The sequence below is a fragment of the Talpa occidentalis genome, unplaced genomic scaffold (genome assembly GCF_014898055.3).
Source record: "Talpa occidentalis isolate TD23 unplaced genomic scaffold, MPIMG_talOcc4v2.1 talOcc4.9, whole genome shotgun sequence".
NCBI lineage: Eukaryota > Metazoa > Chordata > Mammalia > Eulipotyphla > Talpidae > Talpa > Talpa occidentalis.
Window position 1 is genome coordinate 62,607,318 of NW_023605305.1, and position 18,456 is coordinate 62,625,773.

The 18,456-nt window shown below is 34.1% G+C and overlaps 1 protein-coding gene across 4 annotated transcripts in view; it reads left to right on the top strand.

Annotated features, from left to right (window-relative positions):
- MYSM1 (Myb like, SWIRM and MPN domains 1) overlaps positions 1–16,639 on the top strand; it is a 39,138-nt gene extending 22,499 nt beyond the window's left edge. For 2 of the 4 annotated variants that reach the window (XM_037498249.2, XM_054691746.1), the window contains 8 exons: positions 521–575; positions 906–956; positions 1,645–1,719; positions 2,275–2,463; positions 3,194–3,326; positions 10,751–10,856; positions 11,036–11,093; positions 12,123–16,639. In XM_037498249.2, the coding sequence (XP_037354146.1) occupies positions 521–575; positions 906–956; positions 1,645–1,719; positions 2,275–2,463; positions 3,194–3,326; positions 10,751–10,856; positions 11,036–11,093; positions 12,123–12,281 (826 nt within the window). In that variant the 3' untranslated portion in view covers positions 12,282–16,639. The remainder of the gene's footprint in view (positions 1–520; positions 576–905; positions 957–1,644; positions 1,720–2,274; positions 2,464–3,193; positions 3,327–10,750; positions 10,857–11,035; positions 11,094–12,122) is intronic. The other 2 variants (XM_037498250.2, XM_054691745.1) reach the window with 2 other exon arrangements.
- Positions 16,640–18,456: the final 1,817 nt, after the last annotated feature.

An 18,456-nucleotide genomic window follows, 5' to 3' on the forward strand; every position in this document is an offset into this window, starting at 1 on the left:
TAAAACTTTCTATGTACATTAATGTCTTTGGTAGATCTCTGTCATTTATTCATTCAGCAATTATTTATTAAATCCATAATCTGTGCTGAATACATTTTATTGTACTGGAAAATATTTTTGAAAAACTTAATCTTTCTTAAAATTTTTCCTCTCCATTCAGGGAAGTAGTTAAACATTTCATTGAACTTTTTGAAACATATTTATAATGTAGGACACTGACTAGCCACTTGTAATGTTCTTACAGTTAAAAGAAGTTAAAAAGAAATTAAGACAATAACTGCTTTCTTCCAAAGGTCCTGTCATTTCCTCTCCTTCCTTTTTTATCAAATCCAAAGGAACCGTGCTTCTTTCAAAAGGGTCATGGTGGAATGTCTAAGAGATTCTTCTAGTTTATTATTTTTTCTCATTCTACAAAATTTAGGTTTGGATTGATATATATATTTAGACTTATGAATAAATGTTATTTTCCTAATCCTAGTATTGAATTTACATTAGAAATGGATTTTTTTTTCTTTTTCAGCTCATTTGATCCCTTCCAACTGATACCTTGTAATTTTTTCAGTGAAGAAAAGCAGGTACTACTTAATGCATCACTGAATGATCATGAATAATACCCTCCTGTCAGACATGAAATACTTCTTCTTTATATCCTTGTTTGAGGCATATGTATATGAAGGATTGGACTAGGCAGGGTATATTAAGGGTTAGAGGAATGATACGATGGAAAATAAGAGGGAATTTTCCCCCTGTTAGGGTTTTAAATGGTAATTTTAAGAAGTCTGGCTTGTGCTGAACCTTGATTGGTAATGAGACAGTAGGTAAAGGAGAAAAGGGTGGACAGCTCAGTGAGGGAGAACAAAATCTCTATTTTTATGCTCCCCCATTTTTTTTTTTTTATATTTCAGGAACCATTTCAGGTGAAAGTAGCTTCAGAAGCACTTTTAATAATGGATTTGGTAAGGATAATCTATTGTGTTTACTTAGTTATTCTGATTTCTATTCTTGTGTATTTTTATTGCAGGCATAAGAGAAAAGTATGGAAGACCTGTATTTTGGATCTTAACTATCCTCTTTTACAAGGAATCTAAAAATAAGTCTTTTCTTTTGGAGAAAAGCCAAACAATTGCATGTTTCCATATTTTAGAGAAAATAAATTAATGTGAGTTTTTGCAGACTGTTTATCATCATTAACCCTGTTTTCATTTTCTAGTATCCTTTGTCTGCTACCTTCTAGATAACTGCAAGAAAGCACAACTTCTGTAATTTGGAGTTTCCTTTTTTGCACTAAACTACTGAGACTTCCAATAGTTGTGTGTTTGTTCATGGAGTTTTTCTGTAGGAGAACCAAAAATGATTTTTATTTTGTACCCTTATAATTCCTTCCCTAAAAAGGGAGAGCACATGGTATCTTAGAGTCTGTGAATGTTTGGTTCAAAGTTCTTAACTACCATCAAGGTAGATCTGAACTCTTAAAAGTCACTGCGCAATGGGCAGAGCATCTAGTTCCTCTACTATGCTATTTTATTTTACAAAAGCATAGTTACCATACTTGTGAATGACTCTCCTATGATAAGTGAGTTTTATTCTGATTTTTTGTCAGGTGGGTTTGTTTGTAGGACTAAATCTGTTTTGTATTTCTTTTAGCATGCTCATGTTTCCATGGCAGAAGTGATTGGTCTGTTAGGAGGAAGATACTCAGAAGTTGATAAGATAGTTGAAGTAAGTTTTCTCTTTAAACATTTTTGAAAATTACTTATTCCTCTTCCATATGATTTCAGTGACTATAATTAAAATACAGATTTTACCTGGGATAAAAATAAGAATGTGCAAATGTAGAGACTTTACTCCCAAAAGTGACTTAAAGTTCCATATATTGAGCTGAGGCCTTGCTGTCTCATTGCCTTCACCAATAAAATGTTACAACTCCTAAGATATCAGGAAGCATGTCCTGACCTTATTCTTAAACTTTAGTATGCATCATTCTGTTGAAATTATTATCATAAGTAATAGGGGTCATTCAAAGTGTATGTTTGTACAAGTATTTTATGAACTGACCTGGAAAACCAACAATTCTTACAGTCTTGTTTGAGTGAAAAATTAGATTCTGAGTACCTAGCTTAGTTGTAAGTTTTTAGCTTACTGGCCGCCTATCATATAGGCAAATAAAAGGGTGGGCTTTGAAAGGTTTCTGTATCTATATATGAGAGAACTAAAGCATTAAGGTAATAGAATTAACAGGATTTTGGTTATCATGTAAGGATTAATCCTTTATAGGTTTTTGCTGCAGAACCATGTAACAGTCTGAGTACAGGACTACAGTGTGAGATGGATCCTGTCTCACAGACACAGGCCTCGGAAACCTTGGCTATAAGAGGCTATAGTGTCATTGGATGGTATCACTCTCATCCTGCCTTTGATCCTAATCCTTCCTTACGAGATATTGACACTCAAGCCAAATACCAGGTGTGTTCATAGGTCTTACATGTATGTATTCTGCAAATAGTTGTTTTCTCTCCCCTCTCATTGCTTTCTATTAAATATACTTTTAACTTTTCTAGCAAAGTACTGCATTTCTGATATCTTTACATCTGGAGCTTTTCAATAATTTGCATTTTTTCCTGACTACAATAATAATAATATGTTTATTTAAGCATTTAAAAAATCAATTATTTTGTTTAATACTAACAAGCTATCAAAGTAACCGTGATGATTTCTCCAGAGCCTTTAAAAAGTAATATGGACAAGTAGAATAGGGAGTGGCTATAATTGAAATAATCAGAAACATAATATATATTTTGCCTTTTTAGAAAAAAACAGTTTTGTTTTATATAGGTGAATGTTTTGCTCTAGGCAGCAGTTTGTAAATTATCACCATATTGATAAAGATTATAGCTGAAGGGTACTGAATATATTTTGTAAATATATTCGTGGCAAATGTGGAATTTTGCAGGCCAGGTTATCTTTTTAAGGGTCATTTCAGGCTAGGATAAACATATTTTGGCCTGAAAAATTTAGAGTCTGGGATGAAGATACTCAACATTTCATTTGGTTGCTACTTAAATGTGAAAATTCTAACATCATTTTGTTCTCTTTTGTTCTCTTCATCAGTAGATGTTTAAAATTTTGGTATGGATAAATACTGACTTTGAGGTTTATGTAGTTGAAGCTAATTACACTTTTCCTTTAATTGTAGAGTTACTTCTCCAGAGGTGGCGCAAAGTTCATTGGAATGATTATTAGTCCTTACAATCACAACAATCCTTTACCTTATTCCCAGATAACCTGCCTGGTTATAAGTGATGAAATTAGCCCAGATGGCTCTTATCGTAAGTTTTCAACAAAACAACTTCACCGTGTTTTTGCTTTTACTTCTTTCAACTTACAAATCAAAGAATTTACAGCTGTGAAAAACTATTTGATGGAAAAATTTGTGCCCTCAACTAGGAAATCACTGTTTGCATACCATATAGTACAGCCACTGTCTTCCCTTTTATGATATACTTTCAAATTCAAATCTCCACTGTTACTACCACGACCACTGGGCATAAGGCTTACAGTGTGGAGAAAAATTATGGCCAAGCAGTGTGTGTTTTAGGTACTGGAGACACTGCCATAAACAATTTAGACAAAGACTCTGTTCTCATAAAAATTGCAGACTGGCGTTCTTTGTGATGACATTCAAATGAAATGTAAAGAAAGATTACCACCTTACCACCAAGTCCATGACCTCAAATTTAGACTTAACAATGCCTGACTCTATTTTTAAATCTCTTAGTTTCCATTCTGTCTGAAGAAGTTGGTTTCACCTATCATATGATTTGATTCCTTTGGAATTTATGCCTGCTTGTGGTCCTGTCACCTCTGTCTGGATAGGAAATTAGTATAGCAGACTAGGAAAAGAAAGAGATAAGATCGATCAGTGGATGGAAAGGAAGAATGGGAGAAAACTATTGGCATCCCTAGTATGTATATACTCTCTTCTCCAGTCTTACTAGAACTACTCTAGTTCATTGTCCTTTCTGCATACTGTTACTGCACATTGTATTCCTCCTAATGAGCTCCTTGAAGGCAAATATTTTATTGTTCTCATTATTCTACCTTCAGTTTCTAGCACAAAACCTGACATAAAATAGGTACTAATAAATGGAGCATTGGTTTTCTCTTTATTCTCAATGATGTCACTCAGATACGCTCTCTTTGGTAAAGACTTCCCAGTGCTACCCCATGTTATTTACTGTTGCTTTTGTACTTTGTGCATCTGCAACAGTTGCTTTCCTGCCTTCATGGTCACTTTTGTTTTTACTGTAGTATCTCTTTAGTTTGTCTTGCTAAACTGTGAGCCCCACAGAATAGGAACTATGGCTTCTTCGACTTAGTATCTAGTGACTCGTTATCAGTTGCATTGCACCTAAGAGGCTTTCAGTGCTTTGTGGGGTTTTATTGAATGAATAGAGTATTGGTAATAACTTTAATTGAAGTGCCCACGTTAAGTATAGCATGTAATATCAATGTTCATTAGTATGCTTTTGCAAAAAGTTATAAAAGGAAGAATTCATTAACTTGTGCTCAATTTAATTTAATATTTTCAATCTGCTGGATTTGTGGAGTTAGTGTCTATTCTGATGCTGTCCAGTACAATAGTTACTAATTACATGGGTCTGTTTAAATTAATTTGAATGAAATGAAATGTATAATTCAGTTACTGGAATTCTGCTCTGGTCAAAATGAAGTACTAAGGACTATCTGAAACAAGCAAAACTGGATAATATATATATATATGTATAAAGAGCATGGTTGTTAGGACATAACATCAACCAATGAAGGAATATGATTGCTGAGAAATGGGAAATATATTGTGACACCAGATCACTAGTTTACTGACTTAAGAGTTTCCAGGTGTAGAAATCTACCCAAGAGACTGCACACTGTGAGTTGAGGTCATAAAGATAAGACCAAGAAGACTGAGGCAGCTAAATTTGTGGGACTAGGTACCCAAATCCAGAAGCCAACATAGAGAGCAAACTCAAACTGATTTATAGAAGGTACACATTTAGTATTTAGCAAAATACAGCTCTGCGTACTTTTGTGAAGAAACTGCATCATGCCTGGAAAAGACTCATTTGAAAGGATTAGAGGGAACATTCCTTGGTGCTCACATAACCTGCCCATTGGACAGCACACAAGCATTCAGTGTTATGGTCATTGCAGAAAGTTCTGTTGGGCAGAGTTGCCTCTTAAATGACTTGAGCATTATTAATACTGCTTATTAGGTCATAATCCTAGGACCTTTATTTTACTCCTCTAGGAAACCCTCTTGTTTAGAAATTAAGGTTTTTTAGAAGATGCGGGATACCTTGTGGTACAGTACTTTTAACTCGGGTTATTCACATATTCATTCAGTTTCCACTCATTCATTCAGTCTGTTAGGTATTTGCCCAAATCCTATCTTTAAAATGTCTCCAATGGTTAAGCATTTTCTATTCTTATAATGGGCAGGGAATTAATTTTGTTCTGATATTTTAGAGGAAAAATGTCCAGTATAAAAGGAAATTTTTACTGGTTTTAGTGCCCTTTTTTTAGCTTAGAAAAATATTCTTTATATCAATTAGAGCTGTGTATCATTTGAGTGTGTGGTTACCCCTCAGCATGGACTAAAAATACATTTATCTGTCTTTATTCTCAAGAGTCTCTCATCTGTATTTAGATTCCAGCTCTATCATTTATTGGTTATTTTACCTTGAGCAAAATATATATTAATATATCATTCTCTTTTGATATATCATTCTCCTTAGACCCTTCAGGTAGGTTGTAATGTGAAGTGTGTGGCAAATAATAGGTCTTCAATAGGTAGTTAGAGTTATAGCTGTTGTCTATGCTTGGTAGGTTATTAAAACATCAAGTAATAGAAGATTGTTACCAACAAACAGTGTTTAACAGCTCATGTAGTGTAATGTATTGTTCTTCTTAAGTTTTTGGAGGGAAGAAATGAAAAAGATTATTAGACTTGCTGTTCCCTCCTTTCATACATTTGAAAAAAATAGATGGGGGAGTAACATTTTTAGAGCATATGAACAATTAAACTGCACTTTTATTGTAAGGAAATGTAGTTACATGTTTTGTTTTGTTTTTTCCATTTATTCTGACCTGCTGGCTTTTTTTTTGTTAATAAATTTTATTTTTATATACCCCATACAATTGCAACCCCCTTATTTTGACCCCAATCCCTCCCCTCCCCGCCCCCTATCCTCCATAGAGTGTCTCTGGTTCACATTTTTTTGTTGTTGATTTTGATTTTCACTTTCTTATAGTTATTCATTTTCTTGGTCCCTTACTTAAGTTTTCTAGATTCCTGCTATGAGTGAGACCATCCGGTATTTTTCTTTTTCTTTCTGGCTTATTTCGCTGAGCATGATCCCTTCCAGCGCCATCCATGTTGCTGCAAATTGCATGTGTTTATCTTTTTTGAATGCTGAGTAATATTCCATGGTGTATATGTACCACATTTTCTTGATCCAGTCATCTATTTTTGGGCATTTGGGTTGTTTCCAAAGCTTAGCTATTGTAAACAGTGCTGCTATAAACATAGGGGTGCAGGTGCTCTTTGGAATTGATGTTTCTGTGTCCTTTGGGTAAATACCTAGGAGTGGAATTGCTGGATCATATGGAAGCTCTATGTTTAGTAGGTCCAGAAATCTCCACACAGCTCTCCATAGTGGTTGGACCAGTTTGCACTCCCACCAACAGTGCAGAAGAGTTCCTTTTTCTCCACATCCTCCCCAATATTCATTGTTGCTAGTTTTTTTAATATGTGCCATTCTCACTGGTGTAAGATGGTATCTCATTGTAGTTTTGATTTGCATTTCCCTGATTACAAGTGATGTTGAACATTTTTTCATATGCTTGTTGGCCATTTGCATTTCCTCTTCAGAAAAGTTTCTTTTTAGCTCTTCTGCCCATTTTTTGACTGGATTATTTTCTTTGTTGTTGTTGAGTCTCATCAGCTCTTTGCAGATTTTGTGATCAGTCCTTTATCATTAGTGTTGTGTGCAAAAATGTTCTCCCAGTTGGTGGGGTTTCTCTTTGTTTTTGTTATTGTCTCTTTTGCTGTGCAGAAGCTCTTTAATTTGATGTAGTCCCAGCTGTTTATCTTTGCCTTCACTATCACTGCTTTGGGTGATATGTCTGTAAAGATGTCTTTGATATGAATATCACGTAGTATTTCGCCTATATTTCCTTCTATGTATTTTATGGTTTCAGGTCTTATGTCTAGTTCTTTAATCCATTTTGAGTTGATTTTTGTGTATGGTGTGAGGTAGTGGTCAAGCTTCATTCTTTTGCATGTAGCAATCCAGTTTTCCCAGCACCTTTTATTGAACAAACTTTCTTTGCTCCAATGTATAGTCTTTGCTCCTTTGTCAAAGATTAGTTGACCATAAATCTGTGGGTTTATTTCTGGATTTTCTATTCGATTCCATTGGTCTGTATGTCTGTTCTTGTTCCAATACCATGCAGTTTTGATGATTATGGCTTTGTAGTATAGTTTGAAGTTTGGGCGTGTGATGCCTCCATTCCCTTCTTTTTTTTTTTCAGGAGAGCTTTGGCTATTTGGGGTTTTTGGTGATTCCATATGAATTTCATCAATAATTGTTCTATTTCTTTGAAGAATGACATTGAAATTTTGATTGGAATAGCATTGAATCTGTATATTGCTTTTGGTAGGATGGCCATTTTAATAATGTTTATTCTTTCAATCCATGAGCAGGGGATGTCTTTCCATTTCTTTGTGTCTTCTTCTATTTCTTTTAACAGTGTTTTATAGTTTTCTTTGTATAGGTCCTTTACCTCTTTTGTTAGATTTATTCCCAAGTATTTGTTTTTTTTGTTTCGATAATAAAAGGGATGGGTTTTTTTTATTTCTTCTTCTTCTGATTTATTGTTTGTGTATAGGAAGGCTACTGACTTTTGCATGCTGATTTTGTATCCTGCCACTTTACTGAACTGATTGATGAGTTGAATTAGTTTTTCTGTGGCGTTTTTGGAGTTCTCTATGTATATTATCATATCATCTGCAAATAGTGATAGTTTGACTTCTTCTTTTCCTATTTGGATTCCTTGTATGTCTTTCTCTTGTCTTGTTGCTCTGGCTAGGACTTCCAGTATTATATTGAAAAGCAGTGGTGAGAGTGGACATCCTTGTCTTGTTCCAGATCTTAATGGAATTGCTTTCAGCTTTTCACCATTGAGAATGATACTGGCTGTTGGCTTGTCATATATGGCCTTTATCATGTTGAGGTATGTTCCTTGTATCCCAAGAATTTCAAGGGCTTTTATCATGAATGGGTGTTGCACTTTGTCGAAAGCTTTCTCAGCATCTATTGATATTATCATATGGTTTTTGTATTTCTTTTTGTTGATGTGTTGGATAACGTTGATTGATTTTCTGATGTTGAACCATCCTTGTGTCCCTGGAATGAATCCTACTTGATCGTGGTGAATTATCTTGTGGATACATTGTTGGATTCTGATAGCTAAAATTTTATTGAGGATTTTTGCATCAGTGTTCATTAGGGAGATTGGCCTGTAGTTTTCCTTTTTTGTGTTGTCCTTGTTTGGTTTTGGTATTAGTGTAATGTTGGCTTCATAGAACGTGTTTGGTATTGTCCCTTCCTTCTCAATTTTTTGGAAGAGTTTGTGAAGGATAGGCACCAATTAGTCTCTAAATGTTTGGTAGAATTCATTTGTAAATCCATCAGGTCCTGGGCTTTTGTTTTGGGGGAGGTTTTTGATTACCATTTCAATTTCGCTGCTTGTAATTGGTCTGTTTAGGTGTTCTATTTCTTCTTTATCTAGCTTTGGGTGATTGTAGAGTTGTAGGAATTTGTCCATCTCCTCTAGATTGTTGAACTTGTTTCCATATAACTGTTCATAGTAGTTACTGATTATTCTTTTGATTTCTGCTGTGTCCGTTGTGATTTCTCCTCTTTCATTTATGATCCTGTTTATTTGTGCTTTCTCCCTTTTTTCTTTGTGAGCCTGGCTAGGGGTTTGTCTATTTTATTGATTTTTTCAAAGAACCAGCTCTTGGTTTCATTGATCTTTTGGATTGTTTTTTTAGTTTCGATTTCATTTATTTCTGCTTTGGTTTTTATTATTTCTTTTCTTCTACTGGTTTTGGGGTTTTTTTGTTGTTCTTTTTCTAGATCTTTGAGCTTCACGATTAGGTTGTTTCTTTGAGTTCTTTCTTGTTTCTTGATGTGAGCCTCTATTGCTATATATTTTCCTCTTATTACTGCTTTTGTTGCATCCCATACATTCAGGAAATTGGTGTCCTCCTTGTCATTCAATTCAAAGAATTTTTTAATTTCTTCTTTGATCTCCTCATTAGTCCAGTGGTCTTCCAGTAGTGTGGGTTTCAATCTCCATGAGGTAGGAGAGTTCCTTGCCTTCTTTTTATGGTTTATTTCTAGTTTGATGCCTTCATGGTCAGAAAAGATGGTTGGTATGATTTCAATCTTGGTGTATCTGTTGATGTTTGTCTTGTGCCCCAGTATGTGATCGATCCTGGAGAATGATCCATGTGCGCTTGAGAAAAATGTGTACTCCGTATTTTTTTGGGTTTAGTGTTCTATAGATGTCTGTTAAGCTGGCTTTTTATTTACTCGAAAAGCCTTATGATGACAAAAACCCCGAGAGGCAGTATCCTAACTTTTATCTCTTACTAAATATAACTTCATATGCCTATAAACAGATTTTTAGTTTCTCTGTGTCTCAGTGTCATCCATAAAGAAGGGGGATGGGATAGGCTGGGGAGGCAGGGACAATAACAGTGGCTAGTTTATTTAAGTGGCCTCATATATATTCAGAACCTAAAGTCTGGCATATGGTAAGCATTATATAAGTAATGTTGTTTTTACTGTTTTGGCCTTTGGTAATGAAGCAATCAAATTTTTCTTTTAATATACTGTAAATACATATAAATGGGGATTATGAAAGATCCCCATGTGAGGAACTTCCAAGTGGATTCATCCTTTACTAGTTTTTTTTTTCCTAGTTTGTTTACATGATGTCCACCCCTTGGACTCCTTGCCTACAAAGTAGTACGACAATTTTGACTCAGGGGCAGTTGCTGCTAATCCAGAATTAATCCTACTCCCTGTCTTGTCTTAGATTGGCATTAGTAAGGAGGTAGAATGGGTGGCCCCAGGCGGGCAAGCCTGGTAGGCTAGTTTGAAAATCCAAGCTCTTCTGTTTTGTTAAAATCTAAACAGGTTATTTAACTTCTCTCAGGCTCGGTTTTCTTACCTGTTAAATATGAATAATTCCGTTCTTTATACCATTGTCTTAAGCTTAAATAGCCTACATAGAAGAGAATCAGTAGGGTAGAATTTGTATTGGTTTGTATCAGTCCCAGTTTAAACCTGTGGTTCTGACACAATTGTTAATAGTACTCCCTTTCACTCAGAAAGTCTCTTGGTTTGGATGATAAATTATGTGATCATTCTACCTCTCACATTTCCTTGCATAGAATTGTCAAGCAAAGAGCACTTTTACTTTTCTTTATTATTATTAATTGCATGGTATTAATATGCTTGGTTCAGCCAGGCAGTAAATATTTAATGAATGTCTACATGTTTAAAGTGCTGGTCAGCTGGACTGCCAAGATGTGGTGGTGAAAATACTGAAAAGAATTTTAATTGAAAGGAGATTGGATATTTAAGAAATAGTAAAAATGTACTTTATGCTTTTCTAGGTTTACCTTACAAATTTGAAGTACAACAGATGTTAGAAGAACCTCGGTGGGGATTAGTATTTGAAAAGACAAGATGGATAATAGAAAAATACAGACTCTCCCATAGGTATGTGCTGTGGTTTGAGATGGTTACATATTTGCAGCATTTCTCATTAAATTATGTTTTAGGGAAAACCCAAGTTAAAAATAAAAATTGTGATGTATGGCATCAACCATAGTTTATTACAAAACTGATTAGTTTATAGTGTTTTTTTCATTGTTTTGTTTTCATATTTCTTCCTACAGTAGTGTCCCCATGGATAAAATCTTTCGCCGGGATTCTGACCTGACTTGTTTGCAGAAAGTAAGCTGCCTTCATTTTAATTGGTTCCATTGTTCACAGATTCTAAAGCTATTCATCTTGATGTGTTTTCCCATGATGCCTAATGCTTTGTGGATACATTTTCTGTGTTTCCTTTATAGCTTTTTCCCTTCTAAAATTAATTTCTAGGAGATAATTAGTAATGTGTTTTGTTGCCCACACTTGCATATAGAAATAATACTGTTTTAGAATAAATTTGTCAGTGTTAGCTGATAAATTTCTTCACAGATTATTACTGTGCACAATGGAGAATATTTTTCTCATTTTTATTAACTTCAAAAGTACTGTGTTTCCATTTTAGCTTTAACAGTTGATCATTTTAAAAAATGGTAATATAAATCTAACAATTAAATTTAAATGGTTATTTTATTTAACTTTCTGGTAGGAAATGAGTTCTGAAATTTTTTTCAATTATAGTGCTGATACTATGATTAGTTTAATGAGTTAAGAGTTAAGTTTAACAAGTTAAGACCAATATAGACTAGCAACATGATTTTGGTTTTATTTTTGTTTTTTTGGTAGCAACTCGGGAATAGAAAATTTAAACATTCTTTTTAATATCTTTTGCCCCTTCTATGATTGTCACTCTCTATGTTCAATTGGAATGTTAATATGCATATTTCTCAGGAATAGACCAGTGTCCCAGTTTTGAAATAGTAGAGTCCTATGCTTATATGAATGTATATTTCCATCCTTCTGCATTGTGTTGTAAATGTAACTACTAAAAAAGGAAAGCAAAATCACAAAGTTGTCCATAGTAGAAAGCATCAGGTTGCTTTTATAAAAACTAGGGGAGCTAACATAAGCATTTCTCAACACTGACTTTCCTACACCCATCTGTCGGACACAATTTCAGGAGAATGTGTCCTTAACATTTAACATATAAGGAGAACATTTCTCATGTGAGGATTAGAAAGTGTGAGAACTAGAAAGGGATAAAATAATGATAGCAATGCAAACCCTTTTCCTACTTTTTATGTATTTAAATGTAAAACTTCTCTTTTCAACTAGCTTTTGGAATGTCTGAGGAAAACCCTGAGCAAAGTGGCCAATTGCTTCATTGCTGAAGAATTCTTGACGCAAATAGAAAATTTGTTTCTTTCCAATTATAAGAGCAAGCAAGAGAATGGAATGGCTGAAGAGAACTTTGCTGTGGATCCAAAGGAATAATTAATGTAATTCTTTTAAAGTAAGACATTTTAATCTTGACCTGATAGATCCTACTTTCAGGTTACAGCTTTGACATTATTGTAATTTAGCTAACACTGACACAGCTTTGATAATTTTTCTCCACTTACCAGAATTAAAACTTTCCCACCTATGTGGCAAGATGAACTTGTTTGCATAGTGACTATCAGAGTTGTGTAAACCAGGCCACTACTCTGCTGCAATCCTACTGGGGCCAGTGAGCACTGCAGTGCACTCTGAGGGGCAGTCTGCCTTACTGTTGTGTTGAGGCTGATAAGCGGAATCTGCCTGTAGTTTTTGTTTCTCCCTTATTTTTGATAGCTCATATCTCATTAGGAAACCTTGCATTTTTTCTTTCTGTTTTGGTGAGATTTCTTTATGGTTGCAAATGAGATATGAATGGTGGTCAAGAAACATTGTTAACATAGCTGAGAACTGCTGGTTTAATTAACTAAACCTAGAGATTAAGAGAAAGCATGATGAGAAAATCTTAAAAATAGAGAAGAAACAGAATCACATTACCAATTTATAAATTACAGATACTGGCTTCCATTTTATTTTATAAGATACTATAGGATATGCCATTTTATTAGCTGCCTGAAACATTTTGTATGGATTTCAGATACAGTAATCAATTTCTTCTATATGTCCACTTCCATTAATGTGTGTAGTAAAACCTCATTTAACTGGATAATGGACAAATTGCAATAATGTTTACTAAATCAGATAGTTAATTTTAATTAAAAAATAAATACTTCACGGACGTAATATTTAGCCCAGTTCATATACTTTCTGAATCTAGAACAGAGGTCAGCAAACAAACGTTTTATGTGAAGGGCCGCTTAGTAACAGGCTTTCTAGGCCACATAGTTTCATCTCTATCAGACAATACTCTCTACATATGTTATTCAACCTTTTAAAAACATAAAACCTTTCTGAGCTCATGGACCTCACAAGAAACAAGTTGTGGACCATTATTTTCCAAACTCTGCTGTAGAGAATGAAAACATTTACAATTTATTATCAGCTACATGAGCCTGAGACACTGAAAGTTCTTGCATCATCTTCAGACAATAAGAAAACTCAAAATTTGATTTACGTTTAAGTACATTTTCAAATAAGTAACCATGCTGCCTGGTGTATTCTGATGGATTTTAGCTTATTTCTATTAACTATAGAATTGGTTTATATCCATTCTTCAAATATCCTTATTAAACAGTTTTATTACATCTAAACTAAGTATGATTCTGTATTCATGTTTTTTGTTTTGGTTTTTGTTTTTTTCTCATTGTAATCAACATCCAGTTAAGAATAAACAGTATTAAAAGGAGCGACGAACCTGTTTTAGATGACCTGAATTTTGTCCAAACTTGTGATTTGTGATGGGGGGTTAATTTATCTTCTCTGGGTCTAAGTTCTCATATAATTGAGATCTAAATGATTTTCCTAGTATGCTTTCAGGTCTAAAGTCCTATGGTTCACTCCAACTGTTGATTGGATTATTCACTTAGAGCTTTATATTTTGAGAGGGTATGGTTCCCAAATTAATAATTGGGTTTTTTTTTTGTTTTGGGGGGTTTTTTTGTTTGTTTGTTTGTTTGTTTGTTTATTTTTGGTAAAGAAAGCTAGTAGTATTTCTCATGTCTCTATATGCATTTAAGACAAACCATGGAACATAGTTTATTAAAACAGTTACTTTGGGAACCATGGTCTAAGAGTTCTAGACCAAAAATCAGGAAACCTGAGTTCTTACCCTAATTCTGTTATCAACTTTGCTTTGTGTTAATGATAAAATCACCTGGTGTTATGACTGAGTATTCCCTTACAAGCACAGAGAGTTGGATGTTACAGAATACAATAATTCATGCCTTTGTGCTCTTCTTATCTTTAATTTCTTTCTGCATTGTACATCAGGAACAGATCCTTTAAAGTGGTATTAATTGACTTTCTTGATTGACATTTCCCTGTAATATTGATGAATTTGGGTGATGGAAATAGTAGAAATTGTTCAAAGTTCTATTCTCAAATCTGGCTTTCTCTATAGTGGTTAACAACATTTATGAGGAACTCAAAGATAGTCATCTTCAGAGCTTAGAGACCCCAATTTTTGAAATAATATCTTACTGAGTATTTTCTTCTGAAGACAGAATATATTCCTTATAAAACAAATTTTTAAAAACAAGTATAAATCAATTATTATAATCCTACTACCTAGAAAACCAGCTACCATTTTAGTATATGAATACGTCCCCATTTTTTAACTGTAATTTTAAATCATTAAAATCTTTGATCTTTTCCTCCCTCCCCACTCATTTATATTCTCCATACTTCCTTTTTTCTTTTATAATGTTCTTAAAATATTTTTATTTTTGTAACTAGGTGCCACATTCCTGTCACTGTCAGCTTTGGGCTACCAAGGGTAGTTGGAGCCAAGACCTTAAAGAAGCACAGAGAAAGTCTAGAACCAAGTAGTAGTGTAATATAGGAAGTTCAGGAGGCAGGATCTCAAAGGAGCCCTACTTTTAGTTGTGTTCACAGGAGTGAAGATGGGACTTGAAAACATCTAAGCCTCTTGGATGTGAGGACATCCCAATTTTGGTTCTGATTTTACCTACACTCTCTTCTACCAATAGCTTGAGACTTACTCTGGAGTCATACATGAAATTTGGAAAATTAATTTCACCCAAGTGCAAAGAAGAAAGCACATACTTTTTTATCATGAGCAGCTGCCTCATGATGGTTAATACAAAAGAAAAGTGGACTTGCACTCCAGTTTACCAGAAGTATAATATTTATATTACAAATTAATACAGTGTTTTGCAATATTTCTAGAAAGTCACAGTGAAGAATAATATGTAATGTACTTTGGTTTATTTCTGACATCTTAAGTGGTTTTATATGTGCTATTTCCTCCATGTTCTGTTTTCTCTATTTTTTTATTTAAAGTATAATTTTTGCTTTTGATATCTTCTGAATCTATTTTTAAGATACCTTAATTCCTTTCTGGAACAAGTCAGAATATGTTATCTCCCCTAAATCATGAAAATATTCCAGAGAATCTATGATTATGTCAATGGCCCTGTACCAAACTTGAGGTAAAATTCGCTTGTAATATCTGTTTTTTTGTTTTTTTTTTAACTTTCTTACTTTGATGTTGATAAATATGTTCATAAGAGCATTAATTTTAGGGGAAAATGCCTGATTTGGAATCTTTGAGATTTTCTGAAATAGTGTATTAAGAAGTATGTTAAATAAGATTTTGTAGTCTGTATTCCTGTTTCATAGGTTACTACAGAACATTTATTTCAGCCTATGAATTTTAAAATAGTATTCAGATTCTAGCATGACTTAAACAGATTGGTCATATATAAACTTGTGGATTAGATATATAAATTGTTTATTATAAATGTTTACTATGATTGATAAACCTGTTACTGTTGTTTTCCCCAAATGTTGATGTTTATGGATTTCTCTTGTTAGTTTGAATTTTGGAATGTTCTATAAGAAAACAATGATTTAAACTATTTTGTACGTTTGAATATGATGCCACATTGTGTATATCTTTAATATAGAATGTTGTAAATATTAATGTTTGTATGATTATGAAAGCTTTTCCTCAAAATGATTGAACTCTCTTCCCATACTTAACTGTGACATATATTATCTGATTTTAAGCTTTGGGATTTTATTGTGCAGTAAAAATTAAGGGGAAGCATTATGAAGATTCTATTATAAATAAAATTTTGAAAATAGAATCATTTGCTTTCTCTCTGCATTATTAACAGTGAACACATTGAATTTGCAAAAAATGTCCCATTGAATCAGCAAGCATTAGTTGAGCCTCTGTTACATTGAGCATTGAGGTGAGTAAATCTTGGCTTCTGCCCACAAGAAGCCTATTGTCTAAAAGTGGGAGACACATAAAACCCAATAAGGGTTGTTAAAATACTAAAATGCAAACTGCAATTATCAATTCCTGTAAAAGACTTCAAGGGTAATAAGTGTGTAGACAAAGGAGAAATAATTCTCTAGAATGGGAGCAGTAAAATTGATTTCTTAAAAGAGATTGTCTTTGAACAGCCTGGCAGGGTTTGCTTCAGTGACATTTGGGGGAAGGTAGTCTAGAGAGAAATTACCTTAGCCTTAATGTGAAAGTAAGGAAAGAGAAATAAATATTTAGAGAATGGTAAAGAGTCTTTAGCCAGCAGGCAGGGTATATGGAGATGTTAATTAAGAAAGAAATATACTTTCAACCAGCTATGCAGAAATATAAAGTGAATGAAAATCCACCTTAAAATCAGAATTAACTCATTAAATGGTCTTTAATTTTCCGATCTTCTTTTTCTAATCATTTTAACTCATCAATTTAAAAGCAGAATAATAACTATATATCTTTAATTTCTGTACTTTTATTGAAGACATCCTTATCAGTCCATAAACATCTGTTTTTTGCATATGCCCATGGCAGTCTGTAGTGTAGAATTGCCATGATTGATTAGTTTTCAGTTGATGAGCTTTAAGTTGTTCCCATTTTTCTATGAAAAAAATTCTTTTTTGGGGCACATTTACTGTTGCTCCCAATAGATTCCTAGAAGCTTAAGTGCTAGATCAAGATCTATGTATACTTTAAATGTTAGTAGGTGCAGAAAAATTAATTTCTACCAGCTAACTTTCCTGAAAGTCATATAGCCCCATTCATTTATTTACAAAGCCAGTTTGAATTCAGGCTTCTAAATGAAAATAATTTATGTGGCAAAGTACAATAAAAGATCCTAAGAATTGTAATTCCACGGGGCATTTATTTCTTTGGAAGTTCATTCCGCTATACAACTTGTTGTAGATTTCTTGTTAATAAGACATTTGCTATAATTTTCTAACTGTGGCACCATCATACTCTGCTCACGACTCCAGATGAGCATTGTCCCACAATCCTATTTGTACTTTAATGGTTTTTCTTACTGTTGCTGATGTGTTTCTACATCACTGATTCTCAATTATCTTTCCATAGAATGCTAGCTTAAATAAAATATTGTTGGTATTTGCTGAGATGTAGTTAAATAGAAAATTTGCCATTGCCTTCCATTTTTTTCTGTTATCTAAAACAAACCTTATCAACAACTAATTGTTACCTTATCAATAACTAATACCTGTTAACTGGGTATAATCAATGATTTCTTTCTCACCTCCCCCATTATCACCTCAAAATGCAGAAGAATTGGAGAGTTTCAGAAAGCAAGTTAACTGCATAGTTCACCTTATTGAACTTTTTATTTTGTTCCAAAACACCTAATAGGACTTAGCAGAAATTGTGGCGTCTGTGCCATCAATAAGTCACCAGAAGACTGTCCATATCAGTGGACACATCAGACTCCCTTTGTGTTGACCATTTTCAGAATAGAACTAATTTGCTAATTGCCAAAAAAAAAAAAAAAGAGTGAACTAATCTCCCACCCTGCCTCCCCCAAAGAATTTGTTTTTATGAAATTAGTTTGCTTTTATGCAATGTTTCATTAGAGTCCAGCACCATAGAATTAGAGTGTATGTAAGAATGATTAAGGTAGGTGCTTTAGTACACCATCCTTAATTTTCAGTGTGCTCACACAGCGGTTCTTTTCTCACACCAGCCCATGGCAGGTGTTCTGACTGGGTGATTTTCCTTGGCAGCTCCAGTAGGTAATTTAAGTACCCAGGTTCCTTTCACATGTGACTGCCAAGCTGTAACTCCATAGCCCAAGTGTCATCCCATCTTTCAGTACAAGATGAAAGAAAGAATGGAGCATCACACACCTATTTTGACAGTACACACTTGGATCACATACTTGAGTTGGAAGTACACACATTTTGCTCGCGTTCTTTTGGCAAAAACTAGTCATATTGTCCCACTGGAAGCAAGGCAGTGTTGCCAAATGGAATCCTGATTGAGCAGCTGCTTCTGTACAAAATTTACACATGGAAGGAGAACAAGAATTCTTGTTAATGGCTAGCCATCTCTATTGCAGATGGCTATGCTGATTGTATAAAATGTTACAAATATGTAAGTGAGCTTTAAGCTGCTTGAGACCCCAATTTCATATAGAAGAAGACATTTTTCGGGCCTCCCGGGTGGCGCAGCGGTTGAGCGCTGGGTTGCGAAGCTGCCCGCGGCCTCTGGCCTCTG